Below are 19,185 nucleotides of genomic sequence, written 5' to 3'. Positions count from 1 at the left end.
ACTCACCTGTATGTGACAGTACTTGGGTCTACAAAATTAGCAATTTCCATTTACAAGTACCTCCTCATTGCAATTACATACATCTGTCGTGTATGTCCACATCCATTTCTTAACATGGTTTTCGGTGCTCCTCTTGCACAATGCATATGCAACATGCAATGCAGGCAGTATGATGTTTCACAATGCTGTGAGAAATTAAGATTTCTAGAACCACCCCCCCATATTTTCATCTCATCATTTATCTTTTAGGTTATCACATTGAAGTTAAAGAAAGAAATAGTCTTCTGTGGAAGAGAGCAAATACCACGCCAATAAGAATGAAAGATTTCAGAGTGACAGGGTTAACTGAAGGTCTGGAATATGAATTCAGAGTAATGGCAATCAATATGGCTGGAGTCGGTAAACCAAGTCTTCCATCTGAACCAGTTGTGGCACTTGATCCTATTGGTAAGTCATCAGGAAAATAAGAAGGAAAATTCTGAAATTTGAAATACCTTTTATTTGTATATTTAACTACTGCTATTTAATATTTTTTTCTTCTAGATCCTCCTGGGAAACCTGAAGTTATCAATGTAACCAGGAACTCAGTAACACTCATTTGGACAGAACCAAAATATGATGGTGGACATAAATTAACTGGCTATATCGTAGAAAAGCGTGATTTACCCAAAAAGACATGGATGAAAGCTAATCACGTGAATGTTCCAGACTGTGCATTTACTGTAACTGACCTTACTGAAGGCTGCAAATATGAGTTCAGAATTAGAGCAAAGAATACCGCTGGAGCTATCAGTCCTCCATCTGAATCCACAGGAACCATAATATGCAAGGATGAGTATGGTATGTAGATGGCATTGAAAAGATGGAATTTTACTTGAATAATTGCTATCAAATTTCTTTTGTTTCTTAACCCTGTGTTCTTGTTGTAATAATCAATATTTTTTGTCTTTGTTTTGACAGAGGCACCAAGCATTGTTCTGGATCCTACTGTGAAGGAAGGTTTAACAGTGAAAGCAGGGGAAACCATCACACTGTCTGCTATTAGTATCCGTGGCAAACCACCTCCGACTTCAGCATGGTCAAAAGCTGGAAAAGATTTTAGACCCTCAGAGCTTGTGCACATTGAAACCAAACCAACTTCTTCTACTCTAAGTGTCAAATATGCAGCCAGAAAAGATTCTGGAGAATACACAATCACTGCAACCAATCCTTTTGGCACTAAGCAAGAGACTGTACATGTCAAAGTTTTAGATATTCCAGGACCTCCAGGGCCTATTGAGATCAGCAATGTTTCAGCAGAAAAAGCAACTCTTACATGGACACCTCCTGCAGAAGATGGTGGATCACCAGTAAAATCATATGTTCTTGAAAAGAGAGAAACTAGTCGTCTGCTCTGGACATTGGTTGCTGAAAACATTGAGAGCTGTAGGCATGTTGTTAGCAAGCTCATTCAAGGAAATGAATATGTTTTCCGTGTCTCAGCAGTAAATCAGTATGGCCAGGGTGAACCAGTACAATCAGAACCAGTTAAAATGGTGGATAGATTTGGTAAGTAGAACAAGCTAAGACATCCCATTGTGGTTTTATTAATTTCTAAAGACACTGGTTTTTGTTTAACTATACTTTCTTCTGCCTGAACAGGTCCTCCAGGCCCTCCTGGAAAACCAGAAGTAACAAATGTAACTAAAAATACTGTCACAGTTACATGGAAAAGGCCAGTCGATGATGGTGGAAGTGAAATCACAGGTTACCATGTGGAGCGAAGAGAAAAGAAGGGTTTAAGATGGGTGAGAGCAACAAAGAAACCAGTTTCAGATCTTAGATGCAAAGTAACTGGTCTTCTGGAAGGAAACGAATATGAATTCCGTGTCAGTGCAGAAAACAGAGCTGGAGTTGGACCACCAAGTGATACTTCAAACTCAGTCCTTTGCAAAGATGTTGCATGTCAGTATCATGCTTTTTCTTTTTGGGGGTGGGTGGGATGGGTTGGGAGCACATTCAGAGAGCATAAAATGACTTTCGCTGTAATGTAATGTTTTATCTTTTATTTGCTTTTCAGACCCACCAGGTCCACCTTCAAATCCAAGAGTGACTGATACCACAAAGACAAGTGCATCTTTAGCCTGGAGCAAACCTCACTATGATGGTGGGCTTGAAATCACTGGCTACATAGTAGAGCATCAAAAAGAAGGAGAAGATGAATGGGTGAAAGACACAATAGGGACTGCTTTAAGAATCACTCAGTTTGTTGTAGCTCAGCTGCAGACCGGGGCCAAGTATAATTTCAGAATCTCTGCCATGAATGCTGCAGGTGTTGGTGAACCAGCAATAATTCCAAGTGTGGAAATTGTTGACCGAGAAGAGATTCCTGACTTTGAACTGGATGCTGAGCTAAGAAGAACGCTTGTTGTTAGAGCTGGATTAACAATTCGGATTTTTGTACCAATTAAAGGACGTCCAACTCCAGAAGTTACATGGACAAAAGATGATGTTTCACTCAAAGGACGTGCCAGTATTGAAAATACTGACTCTTTTACACTTTTGATTGTCACAGAGTGCACCAGATATGATGCAGGAAAATATGTAATGACTCTTGAAAACGCTGCTGGTAAGAAGTCTGGCTTTGTAAATGTAAAAGTCTTGGATACACCAGGTCCACCAATAAACCTTAAGCCTAGAGAAATAACCAAAGACAGTATCACCCTCCAATGGGATATGCCTCTGGTAGATGGAGGTTCACGTATAACAAACTATATTGTTGAAAAACGTGAATCAACTCGGAAGGCATATTCAACAGTTACAACCAACTGCCAGAAGTGTTCCTTCAAGATTCCTAACTTGGCTGAGGGGTGTGAATACTATTTCAGAGTACTGGCTGAAAATGAGTATGGCATTGGTGAACCAGCTGAAACTACAGAACCAGTAAAAGCTTCTGAGGCTCCATCCCCACCTGAGAGTCTTAATATTATGGATGTAACACGGAACTCAGTTAGCCTAGCTTGGCCAAAACCAGAACATGATGGTGGCAGCAAGATCACTGGGTATGTAATTGAAGCACAGAGAAAAGGAACCAACCAGTGGGCACACATCACCACTGTAAAAACACTGGACTGTGTAGTAAAGAATCTAACTGAAAATGAAGAGTATACTTTCCAGGTTATGGCAGTAAACAGTGCTGGAAGAAGTGCCCCAAGGGAAAGCAGACCAGTTATTATCAAGGAGCAAACAATGCTACCAGAGTTTGACCTCCGTGCTATTTACCAGAAAACAGTCATTGCCAAAGCTGGTGACAATATCAAGATTGAAATCCCTGTACTTGGTCGTCCAAGGCCTACTGTGACTTGGAAGAAAGAAGACCAGATACTTAAGCAAACACAAAGGGTAAATTATGAAAATACAGCAACTGCAACCATACTAACCATCAATGAATGTATTCGAAGTGACAGTGGTCAATATCCACTGTCAGCTAAAAATATTGTTGGAGAAGTTAGTGAAGTAATCACAGTTCAGGTTCATGACATACCTGGACCACCTACTGGACCAATCAAATTTGAAGAAATTTCATGTGATTTCCTAACATTCTCATGGGAGCCTCCTTTGAATGATGGTGGTGTACCAATAAGTAATTACATTGTAGAAATGCGTCAGACTGACAGTACCACATGGACCGAATTGGCAACTACAGTGATACGTACTACATTTAAAGCCATTCGTCTCACTACCGGAGTGGAGTATCAGTTCCGTGTTAAAGCTCAAAACAGATATGGAGTTGGTCCAGCCATTACTTCAGAGTCTGTAGTTGCCAACTACCCATTTAAGGTACCTGGGCCTCCTGGCACTCCTCAGGTGATTGCAGTAACCAAAGAATCCATGACCATTAGCTGGAATGAGCCAGTTACTGATGGTGGAAGCCCAATACTGGGATATCACATTGAAAGAAAAGAGCGAAACAGCATTGTTTGGCAGACTGTAAGTAAAATGTTGGTGTCAGGAAATATCTTTAAATCATCTGGACTTACCGATGGCATTGCATATGAATTCCGTGTTATAGCAGAAAATCTAGCTGGAAAGAGTAAGCCAAGCAAGCCATCTGAGCCTGTGTTTGCCCTGGACCCAATAGATCCACCTGGTAAGCCAATACCTCTGAACATTACAAGACATGCAGTTACACTGAAGTGGACTAAGCCAGAATATAATGGAGGTTTTAAGATAACTGGCTACACTGTTGAAAAAAGAGACCTTCCTAATGGCCGTTGGCTGAAGGCTAATTTCAGCAATATACTAGAGACTGAATTCACTGTAAGTGGTTTGACAGAAGATGCTGCCTATGAATTCCGTGTCATTGCTAGGAATGCTGGTGGAGCTGTTAGTCAGCCCTCAGAGCCATCAGATGCAATCACTTGTAGAGATGACATTGAAGCACCAAGGATAAAGGTGGATGCTAAATACAAGGACACCATAGTGCTGAAAGCAGGGGAAGTTTTCAGACTTGAGGCTGATGTTTCAGGTCGCCCTCCACCAACTATGACATGGACAAAGGGAGAAAAAGAACTTGAAGACACAGCAAAATTGGAAATAAAAATAGCAGATTTCTCTACCATTCTCATCAACAAAGATTCCTCAAGAAGAGATGGTGGTGCTTATACACTTACTGCAACAAACCCTGGTGGGTTTGCCAAGCATATCTTCAATGTTAAAGTTCTTGATAGACCTGGTCCCCCAGAAGGGCCTTTGACTGTGTCTGAAGTCACTGCAGAAAAATGTGTGCTGTCATGGCTACCTCCACTGGATGATGGAGGAGCAAAGATTGACCATTATGTGGTTGAAAAACGTGAAACAAGTAGATTGGCATGGACATCTGTAGGCACAGAGGTTCCAGTGACGAAACTGAAGGTTACTAAATTGTTGAAGGGCAATGAGTACGTGTTCCGAGTTATGGCTGTTAACAAATATGGAGTTGGTGAGCCTCTGGAATCAGAGCCTGTTCTGGCAGTAAATCCATATGTTCCACCTGATCCACCTAAAACACCTGAAGTTACAGCAATTACAAAGGATTCTATGGTTGTGTGTTGGGGCCATCCTGACTCTGATGGTGGGAGCCCAATAACTAACTATATTGTGGAACGTCGAGACAAGGCTGGTCTACGGTGGGTGAAATGTAACAAAAGGGTTGTTACTGACTTACGTTATAAAGTGTCAGGACTGACAGAAGGCCATGAATATGAATACAGAGTCATGGCAGAAAATGCTGCTGGTGTCAGTGAGCCAAGCCCAACCAGTCCATTCTACAAAGCCTGTGATACTGTATTTAAGCCTGGTCCCCCAGGCAATCCTCGTGTTTTGGATAGCAGCAAGTCCTCTATTACAATAGCTTGGAACAAACCAATATATGATGGTGGTTCAGAGATCACAGGTTACATGGTTGAGATTGCACTACCTGAAGAAGATGAGTGGAAGATTGTAACTCCACCAATGGGTCTAAAGGCCACTTCTTTTACCATCACTGACTTGAAAGAAAATCAAGAGTATAAAATACGGATATATGCTATGAACTCTGAAGGTCTTGGGGAACCTGCTCTTGTTCCTGGCACTCCAAAAGCTGAAGAAAGAATGCTACCTCCAGAGATTGAACTTGATGCAGAACTACGTAAAGTTGTAACTATTAGAGCTTGCTGTACTCTGAGACTCTTTGTCCCAATTAAGGGAAGACCAGCACCTGAAGTAAAATGGACAAGAGAACATGGGGAATCTTTGGATAGAGCGAGCATTGAATCAACAAGCTCTTATACTTTACTCATTGTTGAAAATGTAAATAGATTTGATAGTGGCAAATACATACTGACAATTGAAAACAGCTCAGGCAGTAAGACAGCATTTGTGAATGTCAGAGTTCTTGATACTCCGGGGGCACCTCAAGATTTGAAAATAAAGGAAGTTACAAAATCCTCAGTTACACTCACTTGGGAACCTCCTCTCATAGATGGTGGCTCTAAAATAAAAAATTACATCATTGAAAAGCGTGAATCAACAAGAAAAGCTTATTCAACTGTTAATGCCAATTGCCACAAAACCAGCTGGAAAGTTGATTCACTGCAAGAAGGCTGCAACTACTACTTCAGAGTCTTAGCTGAAAATGAGTATGGAATTGGCCTTCCAGTGGAAACCTCAGAATCCATAAAAGTATCAGAAAGACCACTTCCACCAGGAAAAATAACTTTGTTGGATGTGACAAGAAACAGCGTGAGCTTATCTTGGGAAAAACCAGAACATGATGGTGGTAGCAGAATTCTGGGCTATATTGTAGAAATGCAAAGCAAAGGCAGTGAAAAGTGGTCAACCTGTGCTACAGTAAAAGTTACTGAAGCCACCATCACAGGATTGATCCAAGGTGAAGAATACAACTTCCGTGTTTCAGCTCAGAATGAGAAAGGTATCAGTGATCCTCGCCAGCTGGGTATACCAGTTGTTGCAAAAGATCTTGTGATCCCACCAGCTTTCAAACTACTGTTTACCACTTTCAGTGTTCTAGCAGGTGAGGACTTAAAGGTTGATGTTCCTTTTGTTGGTCGACCCAAACCAGCAGTGTCTTGGCATAAAGACAACGTGGCATTGAAGCAGACTACAAGAGTAAATGCAGAAAGCTCGGAAAACAACACAGTGTTAACAATAAAAGAAGCATGCAGAGAAGATGTGGGAACATACTTAGTTAAACTTACAAACTCTGCTGGTGAAGCAACTGAGACACTAAATATTGTTGTCCTTGACAAACCAGGACCTCCAACTGGACCAGTAAAAGTAGATGAAGTAACAGCAGACAGTATTACCATTTCCTGGGAACCACCCAAGTATGATGGTGGTAGCTCTATCAATAATTACATTGTAGAAAGAAGAGACACTTCCACCACCACATGGCACATTGTGTCAGCTACTGTTGCAAGAACAACTATAAAAGCATGTCGTTTAAAGACTGGCTGTGAATATCAGTTCAGAATCGCAGCTGAGAACAGATACGGGAAGAGTACGTATCTCACCTCGGAGTCAATAATAGCCCAATACCCATTTAAAGTTCCTGGTCCACCTGGAACTCCTTTTGTAACAAATATCTCAAAAGACAGCATGGTGGTACAGTGGCATGAACCAGTCAATGACGGAGGCAGCAGGATCATTGGTTATCACTTGGAGCGCAAAGAAAGAAACAGCATTCTGTGGGCTAAACTGAATAAAACACCTCTTCCAGATACCAAATTCAAGACAACTGGCCTTGAGGAAGGTCTTGAATATGAATTCAGAGTCTCTGCAGAAAACATAGTGGGAATTGGAAAGGCAAGTAGAGCATCTGAATGCTATACTGCACGTGACCCATGTGACCCTCCAGGTCGTCCAGAGCCTGTAATTGTCACAAGAAGCTCAGTAACACTCCAGTGGAAGAAACCAATATATGATGGTGGAAGCAAAATCACAGGCTATGTTGTTGAAAAGAAAGAATTACCTGATGGCCGTTGGATGAAAGCAAGCTTTACAAATGTTATTGATACTCAGTTTGAAGTAACCGGTCTAGTTGAAAACCAGAGATACGAGTTTCGTGTTATAGCACGAAATGCCGCAGGTGTTTTCAGTGAACCATCTGAGAGTTCAGGGGCAATTACAGCAAGAGATGAAGTAGAACCACCTCAAATAAGTATGGATCCAAAATTCAGAGACACTATTGTAGTGCATGCTGGTGAGTCATTCAAGCTTGATGCTGATATTCATGGCAAGCCATTACCTTCCATTCAGTGGTTTAAAGGTGACCGTGAGCTGACAAGCACCGCTCATATGGAAATAAAATCTACTGATTTTGCAACAAGCCTCAGTGTGAAGGAAGCCACACGAGTTGACAGTGGGCAGTATGTACTACTGGCAAAGAATGTTGCAGGTGAAAAGAAGGTTCCTGTTAATGTCAAAGTTCTTGATAGACCTGGACCTCCAGAAGGACCTGTTGAGTTTACAGGTGTTACAGCTGAAAAATGCACACTATCATGGAAACCTCCACTACAAGATGGTGGTAGCGATATTTCACACTATGTTGTAGAAAAAAGGGAAACCAGTCGCTTGGTGTGGACTGTCGTTGACTCAAATGTGCAAACCCTGAATTGCAAAGTTACAAAACTTCTAGAAGGAAATGAGTATGTTTTCCGCATCATGGCAGTAAATAAATACGGTGTTGGTGAACCTCTTGAGTCTGACCCAGTAGTTGCAAAGAACCCATTTGTTGTGCCACTTCCTCCAAAGGCTCCTGAAGTCACAGCCGTTACCAAGGATTCTATGATAGTTGTTTGGGAAAGACCAGCCTCAGATGGCGGCAGTGAAATCCTGGGCTATGTCCTTGAAAAACGAGATAAGGAAGGTATTCGCTGGACAAGATGTAACAAACGCCTGATAAGTGAACTGCGATACAGAGTGACTGGCCTAATAGAAAATCATGATTATGAGTACAGAGTTTCAGCCGAAAATGCTGCTGGTCTTAGTGAACCAAGTCCACCTTCTACTTATTACAAAGCATGTGATCCTATTTACAAGCCAGGTCCACCCAATAATCCTAAGGTTACCGATGTTACAAGATCTTCAGTTTTTCTTTCATGGGGTAAACCTATATACGATGGTGGCTCTGAAGTTCAGGGATACATTGTGGAAAAATGTGATGTAAGTGATGGTGAATGGGCAATTTGTACCCCTCCAACTGGAATTAAGAATACTCACATGGAAGTAGAAAAATTAGTAGAAAAACATGAGTACAAATTCCGCATATGTGCAGTTAATAAAGCGGGAGTTGGAGAGCATGCAGATGTTCCTGGTTCTGTTATTGTAGAAGAAAAGATGGAGGCACCAGACCTTGACCTTGACATGGAATTAAGGAAGATTGTAAATGTGAGAGCAGGAGGTTCCTTAAGACTGTTTGTTCCCATCAGAGGTCGTCCAACACCTGAAGTAAAATGGGGTAAAGTGGATGGTGACATCAGAGAAGCAGCTATTATTGATACCACTAGTAGCTTTACTTCCCTTGTGCTAGATAATGTTAACAGATTTGATAGCGGAAAGTATACTCTGACCTTGGAAAACAGCAGTGGAACAAAGTCTGCCTTTGTCAGTGTAAGAGTACTGGATACCCCAAGTGCACCTGTTAATTTGAAAATCAGAGAGATCACTAAAGACTCTGTTTCACTTTCATGGGAGCCTCCTCTCTTGGATGGTGGAGCAAAAATAAAGAATTTTATTATTGAAAAGCGTGAAGCAACAAGAAAGGCATATGCAGCTGTTGTAACAAACTGCCACAAGACTTCATGGAAAGTAGATCAGCTTCAGGAGGGCTGCTATTACTTCTTCAGAGTCTCTGCTGAAAATGAATATGGAATTGGCCTTCCTGCAGAAACCAGTGACCCAATTAAAGTTGCTGAAGTTCCACAGCCTCCTGGGAAAATAACAGTGGATGATGTCACAAGAAACAGTGTCTCGCTAAGCTGGGCAAAACCTGAACATGATGGTGGTAGCAAAATCATACAGTATATTGTTGAAATGCAAGCAAAGGGTAGTGAGAAGTGGTCAGAGTGTGCTCGTGTTAAAACACTTGAAGCAGTTATTACTAATCTAACTCAAGGGGAGGAATATCTTTTTAGAGTAATGGCTGTAAATGAAAAGGGTAAGAGTGATCCTAGAGCACTTGCAGTTCCAATAGTTGCCAAAGACCTGGTGATTGAACCTGATGTAAGACCTGCTTTCCATAGTTACAGTGTTCAGGTGGGACAGGACCTAAAAGTAGAAATACCAATTGCAGGTCGGCCTAAACCAACTGTTACCTGGGTTAAAGATGGCGAGCCATTAAGGCAGACAACAAGAGTCAATGTTAGCGATTCAGCTGATCTCACTGTACTGAATCTTAAGGAAACTAGCAAAGAAGACAGTGGCACTTATGAAATCACTGTGGCTAATGTTGTTGGGCAAAAGTCTGCCTCTGTTGAAATTATTACCCTAGACAAACCTGACCCTCCAGTTGGACCTGTGAAGTTTGATGAAATAAGTGCAGAAAGTATTACCCTGTCATGGAATCCTCCAGTGTACACAGGCGGCTGCCAAATCACCAACTATGTTGTTCACAAGAGAGATACAACAACCACTGTATGGGAAACAGTTTCAGCTACTGTTGCAAGAACTACACTGAAGGTGACTAAACTGAAAACTGGTTCAGAATACCAGTTCAGAATATTTGCTGAGAACAGGTATGGGAGGAGTTTTGCATTGGAATCTGCACCAGTTGTAGCACAGTATCCCTACAAGGAACCAGGACCTCCTGGCACACCATTTGTGACAACAGTTACAAAAGACTCCATGGTTGTACAATGGCATGAACCAGTAAACGATGGTGGCAGTAAAGTGTTGGGCTACCATCTTGAGAGGAAGGAGAAAAACAGCATTCTGTGGACTAAAGTAAACAAGACTATTATTCAGGACACAAGTTTTAAGACAAATAACCTTGAAGAGGGAATTGAATATGAGTTTCGAGTTTCTGCGGAAAATATCGTTGGTGTAGGCAGAACAAGTAAAGTTTCTGAGTGCTATGTAGCTCGTGATCCATGTGATCCTCCAGGTCGCCCAGAAGCTATAATAATAAAAAGAAGCTCTATTACTCTACAGTGGACCAAACCAGAATATGATGGTGGAAGTAAGGTTACCGGTTATATTGTAGAGAAACGTGACTTACCAGATGGTCGGTGGATGAAAGCAAGCTTCACAAATATCATTGAAACTCAGTTCACTGTAACAGGACTTACGGAAGACCAAAGATATGAATTTAGAGTAATTGCAAAGAATGCTGCAGGTGCAATAAGCAAACCTTCTGACAGTACAGGACCAATAACAGCAAGGGACGAAGTTGATCTTCCACGAATTTCAATGGATCCAAAGTACAAAGACACTATTGTTGTAAATGCAGGTGAAACTTTCAGACTTGAGGCTGATGTTCATGGAAAGCCATTACCAACCATTAAGTGGTATAAAGGAGATAAAGAGCTTGAGGACACTGCTAGGTATGAAATAAAGAACACAGATTTCAGTGCACTTATAATTGTAAAAGATGCTATTAGAGTTGATGGTGGTCAGTACATTCTAGAAGCCTCTAATGTTGCAGGAACAAAAACAGTAACAGTAAATGTAAAAGTCTTGGACAGGCCAGGACCTCCAGAGGGCCCAGTCCAAGTGACAGGAGTTACAGCTGAAAAATGTGCACTGGCATGGGGTCCTCCTCTTCATGATGGTGGCAGTGATATTTCTCATTACATTGTAGAGAAGAGAGAAACTAGCCGCCTGGCATGGACTGTGGTTGCTTCAGAAGTTTTACCTACAATGCTAAAAGTAACAAAACTCTTGGAAGGAAATGAATACGTCTTCCGTATCATGGCAGTTAACAAATACGGGGTTGGTGAGCCATTAGAATCTGTGCCAGTAATGATGAAAAATCCATTTGTGGTTCCTGGACCACCAAAAGCCTTGGAAATTACCAACATCACGAACGATTCTATGACTGTCTGCTGGACCAGGCCAGATAGTGATGGAGGTAGTGAAATTGTAGGTTACATTGTAGAAAAGAGAGACCGAGCAGGCATCAGATGGATAAAATGCAATAAACGCCGCATTACAGATTTGCGGTTAAGAGTTACTGGTTTAACAGAGGATCATGAATATGAATTCAGAGTTTCTGCTGAAAATGCTGCTGGAGTTGGTGAACCAAGCCAAGTTTCTCCCTACTTCAAAGCTTGTGACCCGATGTTCAAGCCTGGCCCACCTACAAATGCCCATGTTGTGGATACCACCAAAAATTCAGTTATGCTTGGTTGGAGTAAACCTATTTATGATGGTGGTTGTGAAATCCAGGGGTACCTTGTAGAAATCTGTAAAGCAGATGAAGATGAATGGTCACTTGTTACTCCACAGACAGGTATACGTGCCACTCGATTTGAGATCAAAAAGCTTACTGAACATCAAGAATACAAACTACGAGTGTGTGCTCTCAACAAGATTGGTGTGGGAGAGGCTGCATCAGTTCCTGGTACTATTAAACCAGAAGACAAACTTGAAGCTCCAGAGCTTGATATTGATTCAGAGCTAAGGAAAGGCATAGTGGTTAGAGCTGGTGGGTCTGCTAGGATTCACATACCATTCAGGGGACGACCAACACCTGACATCACATGGTCCCGAGAAGAAGGCGAATTCTCAGAAAAAGTTCAGATTGATAAAGGCATGAACTACACACAACTTTCAATTGATAACTGTGATAGAAATGATGCTGGAAAGTATATTCTCAAGCTAGAGAACAGCAGTGGTTCTAAATCTGCATTTGTTACAGTGAAAGTCTTGGACACGCCAGGACCTCCGCAAAACTTAGTGGTAAAGGATATAAAGAAGGATTCTGCTGTATTATCTTGGGAGCCACCAATTATTGATGGTGGTGCAAAGGTAAAGAATTATGTGATAGACAAGCGTGAGTCAACCAGGAAGGCATTTGCAAATGTAAGTGCTAAGTGTGGCAAGACTAGTTTTAAAGTTGAAAATCTTACAGAAGGAGCAATTTACTACTTCAGAGTTATGGCTGAAAATGAATATGGAATTGGTGTTCCAGTTGAAACCAAGGATGCTGTCAAAGCCTCAGAGCCACCTTTGCCTCCTGGGAAAGTAACACTCACTGATGTGACTCAGAGAAGTGCATCACTTACATGGGAAAAACCTGAGCATGATGGAGGTAGCAGAATTTTGGGATACCTTGTTGAAATGTTGCCTAAAGGAACAGAAAAATGGAGTGTTGTTAGTGAGACCAAAACATGTAATGCAGAGGTGTCTGGTTTGAGTCCAGGACAGGAATATCAGTTCCGTGTGATTGCCTACAATGAAAAAGGCAAAAGTGATCCTAGAGCACTTGGAATTCCTGTGATAGCTAAAGACTTGACTATTGAGCCAAGTTTCAAACTGATGTTTAATACATACAGTGTACAAGCAGGAGAAGATCTGAAGGTAGAAGTTCCATTTATAGGTAGACCCAAACCTACGATTACTTGGACAAAAGATGAGCAGCCACTGAAACAGACAACCAGATTAAATATTCAGAATACAACAACATCAACTATTTTGCATATAAAAGAAAGCAACAGAGAAGACTTTGGTAAATATACAGTAACAGCAACAAATACAGCAGGTACAGCAACAGAGCACCTGAGCATAATTGTACTAGAAAAGCCTGGCCCACCACGAGGACCTGTCCGCTTTGATGAAATTAGTGCGGACTTTGTTGTTTTATCATGGGATCCACCTGATTATACTGGTGGCTGCCAGATAAGCAACTATATAGTAGAAAAGCGTGACACAAGCACTACCACATGGAACATCGTGTCAGCAACAGTTGCAAGAACAACCATAAAAGCAACAAAGCTTAAAACAGGTTGTGAATACCAGTTCAGGATTTCTGCTGAAAATAGATATGGAAAGAGCTCTCCTTTGGCTTCTAAATCAGTTGTTGTGCAATACCCCTACAAGGTGCCTGGACCACCTGGAACCCCATTTGTTACAGCAGCTTCCAAGGACCATATGATTGTACAATGGCATGAACCAGTTAATGACGGAGGAAGCAAAATTCTTGGCTACCATCTTGAGCGTAAAGATAAGAACAGCATTCTTTGGACAAAACAGAACAAGTCACTTATTGTGGACACCAAATATAAAACAGATGGCCTTGAAGAAGGTCTTGAATATGAGTTCAGAGTTTCTGCTGAAAACATTGTTGGCATTGGCAAAGTCAGCAAAGTATCAGAACTGTATGTTGCCCGAGATCCTTGTGACCCACCTGGCCGCCCAGAGGCCATTGTTGTTACAAGAAGTAATATCACACTGAAGTGGAAAAAGCCAGAATATGATGGTGGAAGCAAAATAACTGGTTATATTGTAGAAAAGAAAGAACTGCCAGATGGTCGCTGGATGAAAGCCAGCTTTACAAATGTGTTGGAAACAGAATTTACAGTAAGTGGTCTTGTTGAAAACCAACGATATGAATTCAGAGTAATTGCAAGAAATGCAGCGGGTTGCTTTAGTGAACCATCTGAAAGTACAGGACCTATTACTGCCAGAGATGAAATTGAAGCACCAGGAGCTTCATTGGATCCTAAATACAGAGATGTCATTGTTGTTCACGCTGGTGAAACCTTTGTTCTTGAAGCTGATATCCATGGGAAACCTATTCCTGAAGTTACATGGTCAAAAGATGGTAAAGACCTTGAAGAAACAACTGCAAGAATGGAAATTAAATCTACCATTGAGAAAACAATTCTCACTGTCAAAGACTGTATAAGAGTAGATGGAGGTCACTATACTCTTAACCTCAAAAATGTTGGTGGCACCAAATCTATACCAATCACTGTAAAAGTGCTTGACAGACCAGGACCTCCAGAAGGACCTTTGAATGTTACAGGTGTCACTGCAGAAAAATGCTACTTGTCATGGTCTCCACCTTTACATGATGGTGGTTCTAGTATCTCACATTATATCATTGAGAAGAGAGAGACAAGCAGGCTTTCCTGGACTCAAGTAGCCACAGACGTGCAGGCTCTAAATCACAAAGTAACTAAACTCCTTCCTGGCAATGAATACATTTTCCGTGTCGTAGCAGTGAATAAATACGGGATTGGAGAGCCCTTGGAATCTGAACCAGTTGTGGCTCGTAATCCATACAAACCCCCTGGTCCTCCTTCAACACCTGAAGTTTCAGCAATCACAAAAGATTCTATGGTGGTAACATGGGGCCGTCCAGAAGACAATGGAGGAGCTGAAATTGAAGGTTACATACTTGAGAAACGAGACAAAGATGGTATCCGATGGACCAAATGCAATAAGAAAAGGCTGACAGACTTGAGATTCAGAGTAACAGGTCTATCTGATGGGCATTTCTATGAATTTAGAGTGTCTGCTGAAAATGCTGCAGGGGTAGGGGAACCCAGTGAGCCATCCATTTTCTATCGTGCTTGTGATATATTATATCCACCAGGTCCACCTAGCAATCCAAAGGTTACAGATACTTCCAGGTCATCAGTTTCCCTTGCCTGGAGTAAACCCATTTATGATGGTGGGGCTCCAGTTAAAGGATATGTAGTCGAAGTAAAAGAAGCTGCTGCTGATGAATGGACTACCTGCACCCCACCAGCAGGCATACAAGCAAAACAGTTCACCGTGACAAAGCTAAAAGAGAACCAGGAATACAACTTCCGCATCTGTGCTATCAACTCGGAAGGAGTAGGAGAACCTGCGACTATACCTGGTGCAGTCTTAGCAGAGGACAAGATTGAACCTCCTGAAATTGAACTTGATGCGGATCTCAGAAAAGTAGTCACTGTACGTGCTAGTGCTACTTTACGCCTGTTTGTCACCATCAAAGGAAGACCAGAACCTGAAGTTAAATGGGAGAAAGCAGAAGGAACAATTAGTGAGCGAGCTCAGATTGAAGTTACCAGTTCCTACACAATGCTGGTGATTGACAATGTCAATAGATTTGATAGTGGTAGATACAACCTTACTTTAGAGAACAACAGTGGCAAAAAATCTGCTTTTGTTAATGTCAGAGTGCTTGATACACCTAGTGCACCTCTAAACCTGACAATCAGAGAAGTGAAGAAAGATTTTGTAACTTTAGCCTGGGAAGCACCACTAATCGATGGCGGAGCTAAAATTACCAACTATGTAGTTGAAAAGAGAGAGTCCACGAGAAAAGCATATGCCACAGTTACAAGCAACTGTACCAAGAATTCCTTCAAGATTACTCAGCTACAAGAAGGATGTAGTTATTACTTCCGTGTTCTAGCTGTAAATGAATATGGGGCTGGTTTACCAGCAGAAACTGCTGATCCAGTTAAGGTGTCTGAACCACCTTCTCCACCTTCAAAGGTCGTTCTTGTTGATGTGACTCGCAATTCTGCTTCAATTAAATGGGAAAAGCCGGAGAGTGATGGTGGTAGTAAAATTACTGGTTATATAGTAGAAATGCAGACTAAAGGAAGTGTAAAATGGAGTGCATGTACACAGGTGAAAACACTGGAAGCAACAATAACAGGCTTAAGTATGGGAGAAGAGTACAGTTTCAGGGTTATTGCTGTTAATGAAAAAGGAAAAAGTGATCCAAGAGAACTTGGTGTCCCGGTCATTGCAAAAGATATTGAAATCCAGCCATCTGTTGAGCTCCTTTTTAATACATTCACAGTGAAAGCTGGAGATGATCTTAAGATTGACATTCCATTCAGAGGGCGACCTCTTCCCACTGCTAGCTGGAAGAAGGATGGGAATCCCTTAAAACAGACAACCAGGGTAAATGTTCAGACATCAAAGACTTTAACTTCACTGTCCATCAAGGAAGCTACAAATGAAGATCTGGGGCATTATGAATTACATCTTTCAAATACTGCTGGATCAACAACAGCTTCTCTAACTGTAATTGTCCTTGATAGACCAGGACCACCAACTGATGTTAAAATTGATGAAGTTAGTGCTGATAGTGTAACTCTGTCCTGGAAGCCTCCAGCATATGATGGTGGATGTCATATTAGCAATTACATAGTGGAAAAGAGAGATACTACCACAACAACATGGGAGGTAGTATCTGCAGCAGTTGCAAGAACATCAATTAAAGTATCTCGACTTGTCACTGGATCTGAATATCAGTTCCGTGTTTGCGCAGAAAATCGCTATGGGAAAAGCACTTACACTAATTCTCCTTCTGTTGTGGCAGAGTATCCATTTAAGCCTCCAGGTCCACCTGGAACACCTCGTGTGGCACATGCAACTAAATCTTTCATGATTGTAACTTGGCAGGTACCTGTTAATGATGGAGGTAGCGTAGTACTAGGATATCACTTGGAGCATAAAGAAAGAAGCAGCATTCTTTGGACAAAAGTTAACAGGAGCCTCATAACTGATACACAAATGAAAGTTACAGGTCTCGATGAAGGGCTGATGTATGAATATCGTGTGTATGCAGAAAACATTGCTGGAATAGGCAAATGCAGCAAAGCATGTGAACCAGTTGCTGCAAGAGATCCATGTGATCCTCCTGGTCAGCCAGAAGTTACCAATATTACAAGAACATCTGTTTCATTGAAGTGGACTAAACCAGAATACGATGGTGGAGCTAAAGTAACAGGATATATTATTGAACGCCGAGAACTACCAGATGGTCGTTGGCTAAAATGTAATTTTACTAATGTGCAAGAAACATACTTTGATGTAGGTGGACTTACAGAGGACCAGCGTTATGAATTCCATGTGATTGCAAAGAATGCTGCTGGACTCTTCAGTCAGCCATCTGAATCAACTGGACCTGTGACTGTGAAAGATGATGTAGAGGCTCCAAGAATTATGATGGATGCTAAATTCAGGGATGTTGTAGTTGTGAAAGCTGGAGAAGTGTTTAAAGTCAATGCTGATGTTGCAGGACGGCCAATACCAGTGATTTCATGGACAAAGGATGGCAAGGAGCTTGAAGGAAAAGCTAGAGTTGAAATCGTCTCAACAGATTACACTACTGCAATAACCATTAAGGACTGTATCCGAGGTGATTCAGGGCAGTATGTACTAACATTACAGAATGTTGCAGGAACAAAATCTTTGGCAATTAACTGCAAAGTACTTGATAGACCTGGTCCACCTGCAGGTCCTTTAGAAATAAATGGCCTTACTGCTGAAAAGTGCCATTTATCATGGGGACCCCCTCAAGAAAATGGTGGTGCAGATATTGATCATTATATTGTGGAAAAACGTGAGACCAGCAGAATTGCATGGACACTTTGTGAAGGAGAGCTTAAAACAACATCTTGTAAAGTGACAAAATTACTGAAGGGTAATGAGTATATTTTCAGAGTGATGGGAGTTAACAAATACGGTGTTGGTGAGCCTCTGGAAAGTGTTGCTGTCAAAGCCCTAGACCCATTTACAGTTCCAAGCCCACCTACATCTTTAGAGATCACCAGTGTGAGCAAAGATTCAATAACTCTCTGCTGGGCAAGGCCTGAGTCTGATGGAGGCAGTGAGATCTCTGGCTATGTAATTGAAAGGCGTGAGAAAACCAGCCTAAGATGGATTCGTGTAAACAAAAAGCCAGTTTATGATTTAAGAGTGAAGTCACCAGGTCTCCGTGAGGGATGTGAATATGAATTCCGGGTTTATGCAGAAAATGCTGCTGGTCTCAGTCTCCCAAGTGAAACCACACCATTGATTAAGGCAGAAGATCCAATCTTCTTGCCATCGCCCCCATCTAAACCTAAGATTATGGATTCTACAAGGTCAAACATCACAATTGGTTGGACAAAGCCACTGTTTGATGGGGGTGCTCCAGTAACAGGATACACAGTTGAATACAAGAAAACCGATGAAACTGACTGGACAACAGCTATTCAGAATTTAAGAGGCACAGAATATACCATAACTGGGTTAACATCAGGCTCTGAGTATGTTTTTAGAGTGAAATCCATTAACAAAATGGGTGTCAGTGAACCAAGTGATGTTTCAGAACCTCAGGTGGCAAAAGAAAGAGAAGAAGAACCTGCCTTTGAAATTGACAGTGAAATGCGGAAGACTTTAATTGTGAAGGCTGGTGGATCTTTCACAATGACTGTTCCTTTCAGAGGCAAACCAGTCCCAAATGTAACATGGAACAAACCAGACACCGATCTCCGTACACGGGCAAGCATTGACACTTCAAGTAATTGTACGTCTCTTACTATTGAAAAAGCAACAAGAAATGATTCTGGAAAATACACATTAACATTGCAAAACATCCTGAACACTACTACCTTGACTTTAATTGTCAAAGTTCTTGATACGCCTGGCCCACCATCCAATATTGCAACAAAAGATGTAACTAAAGAATCTGCTGTGTTATCTTGGGATGTTCCTGAAAATGATGGTGGAGCACCTGTAAAGAACTATGTAATTGAAAAACGAGAAGCTAGCAAAAAGGCGTGGGTCACTGTGACAAACAACTGTCATCGCCTGTCCTACAAAGTGACTGGTTTGCAAGAAGGTGCCATTTACTACTTCCGTGTCTCCGGAGAAAATGAATATGGTGTTGGTGTGCCTTCTGAGACCAAAGAGGGAACAAAAATAACAGGTATGTTTTACTATGAAAAT

General features: G+C 41.6%; 1 protein-coding gene across 1 annotated transcript in view; it reads left to right on the top strand.

Annotated features, from left to right (window-relative positions):
• TTN (titin) overlaps window positions 1-19,185 on the top strand; it is a 240,302-nt gene that overhangs the window by 192,389 nt on the left and 28,728 nt on the right. The window contains exons 254-258 of the mRNA XM_058840325.1: window positions 250-447; window positions 544-840; window positions 961-1,548; window positions 1,642-1,944; window positions 2,060-19,165. Coding sequence (XP_058696308.1) covers window positions 250-447; window positions 544-840; window positions 961-1,548; window positions 1,642-1,944; window positions 2,060-19,165 — 18,492 coding nt within the window. The remainder of the gene's footprint in view (window positions 1-249; window positions 448-543; window positions 841-960; window positions 1,549-1,641; window positions 1,945-2,059; window positions 19,166-19,185) is intronic.

This window comes from Poecile atricapillus, chromosome 5 (genome assembly GCF_030490865.1).
Source record: "Poecile atricapillus isolate bPoeAtr1 chromosome 5, bPoeAtr1.hap1, whole genome shotgun sequence".
NCBI lineage: Eukaryota > Metazoa > Chordata > Aves > Passeriformes > Paridae > Poecile > Poecile atricapillus.
The sequence above is the reverse complement of the archived record's forward strand: the minus strand, read 5'-3'. Positions and strand labels throughout refer to the sequence as shown.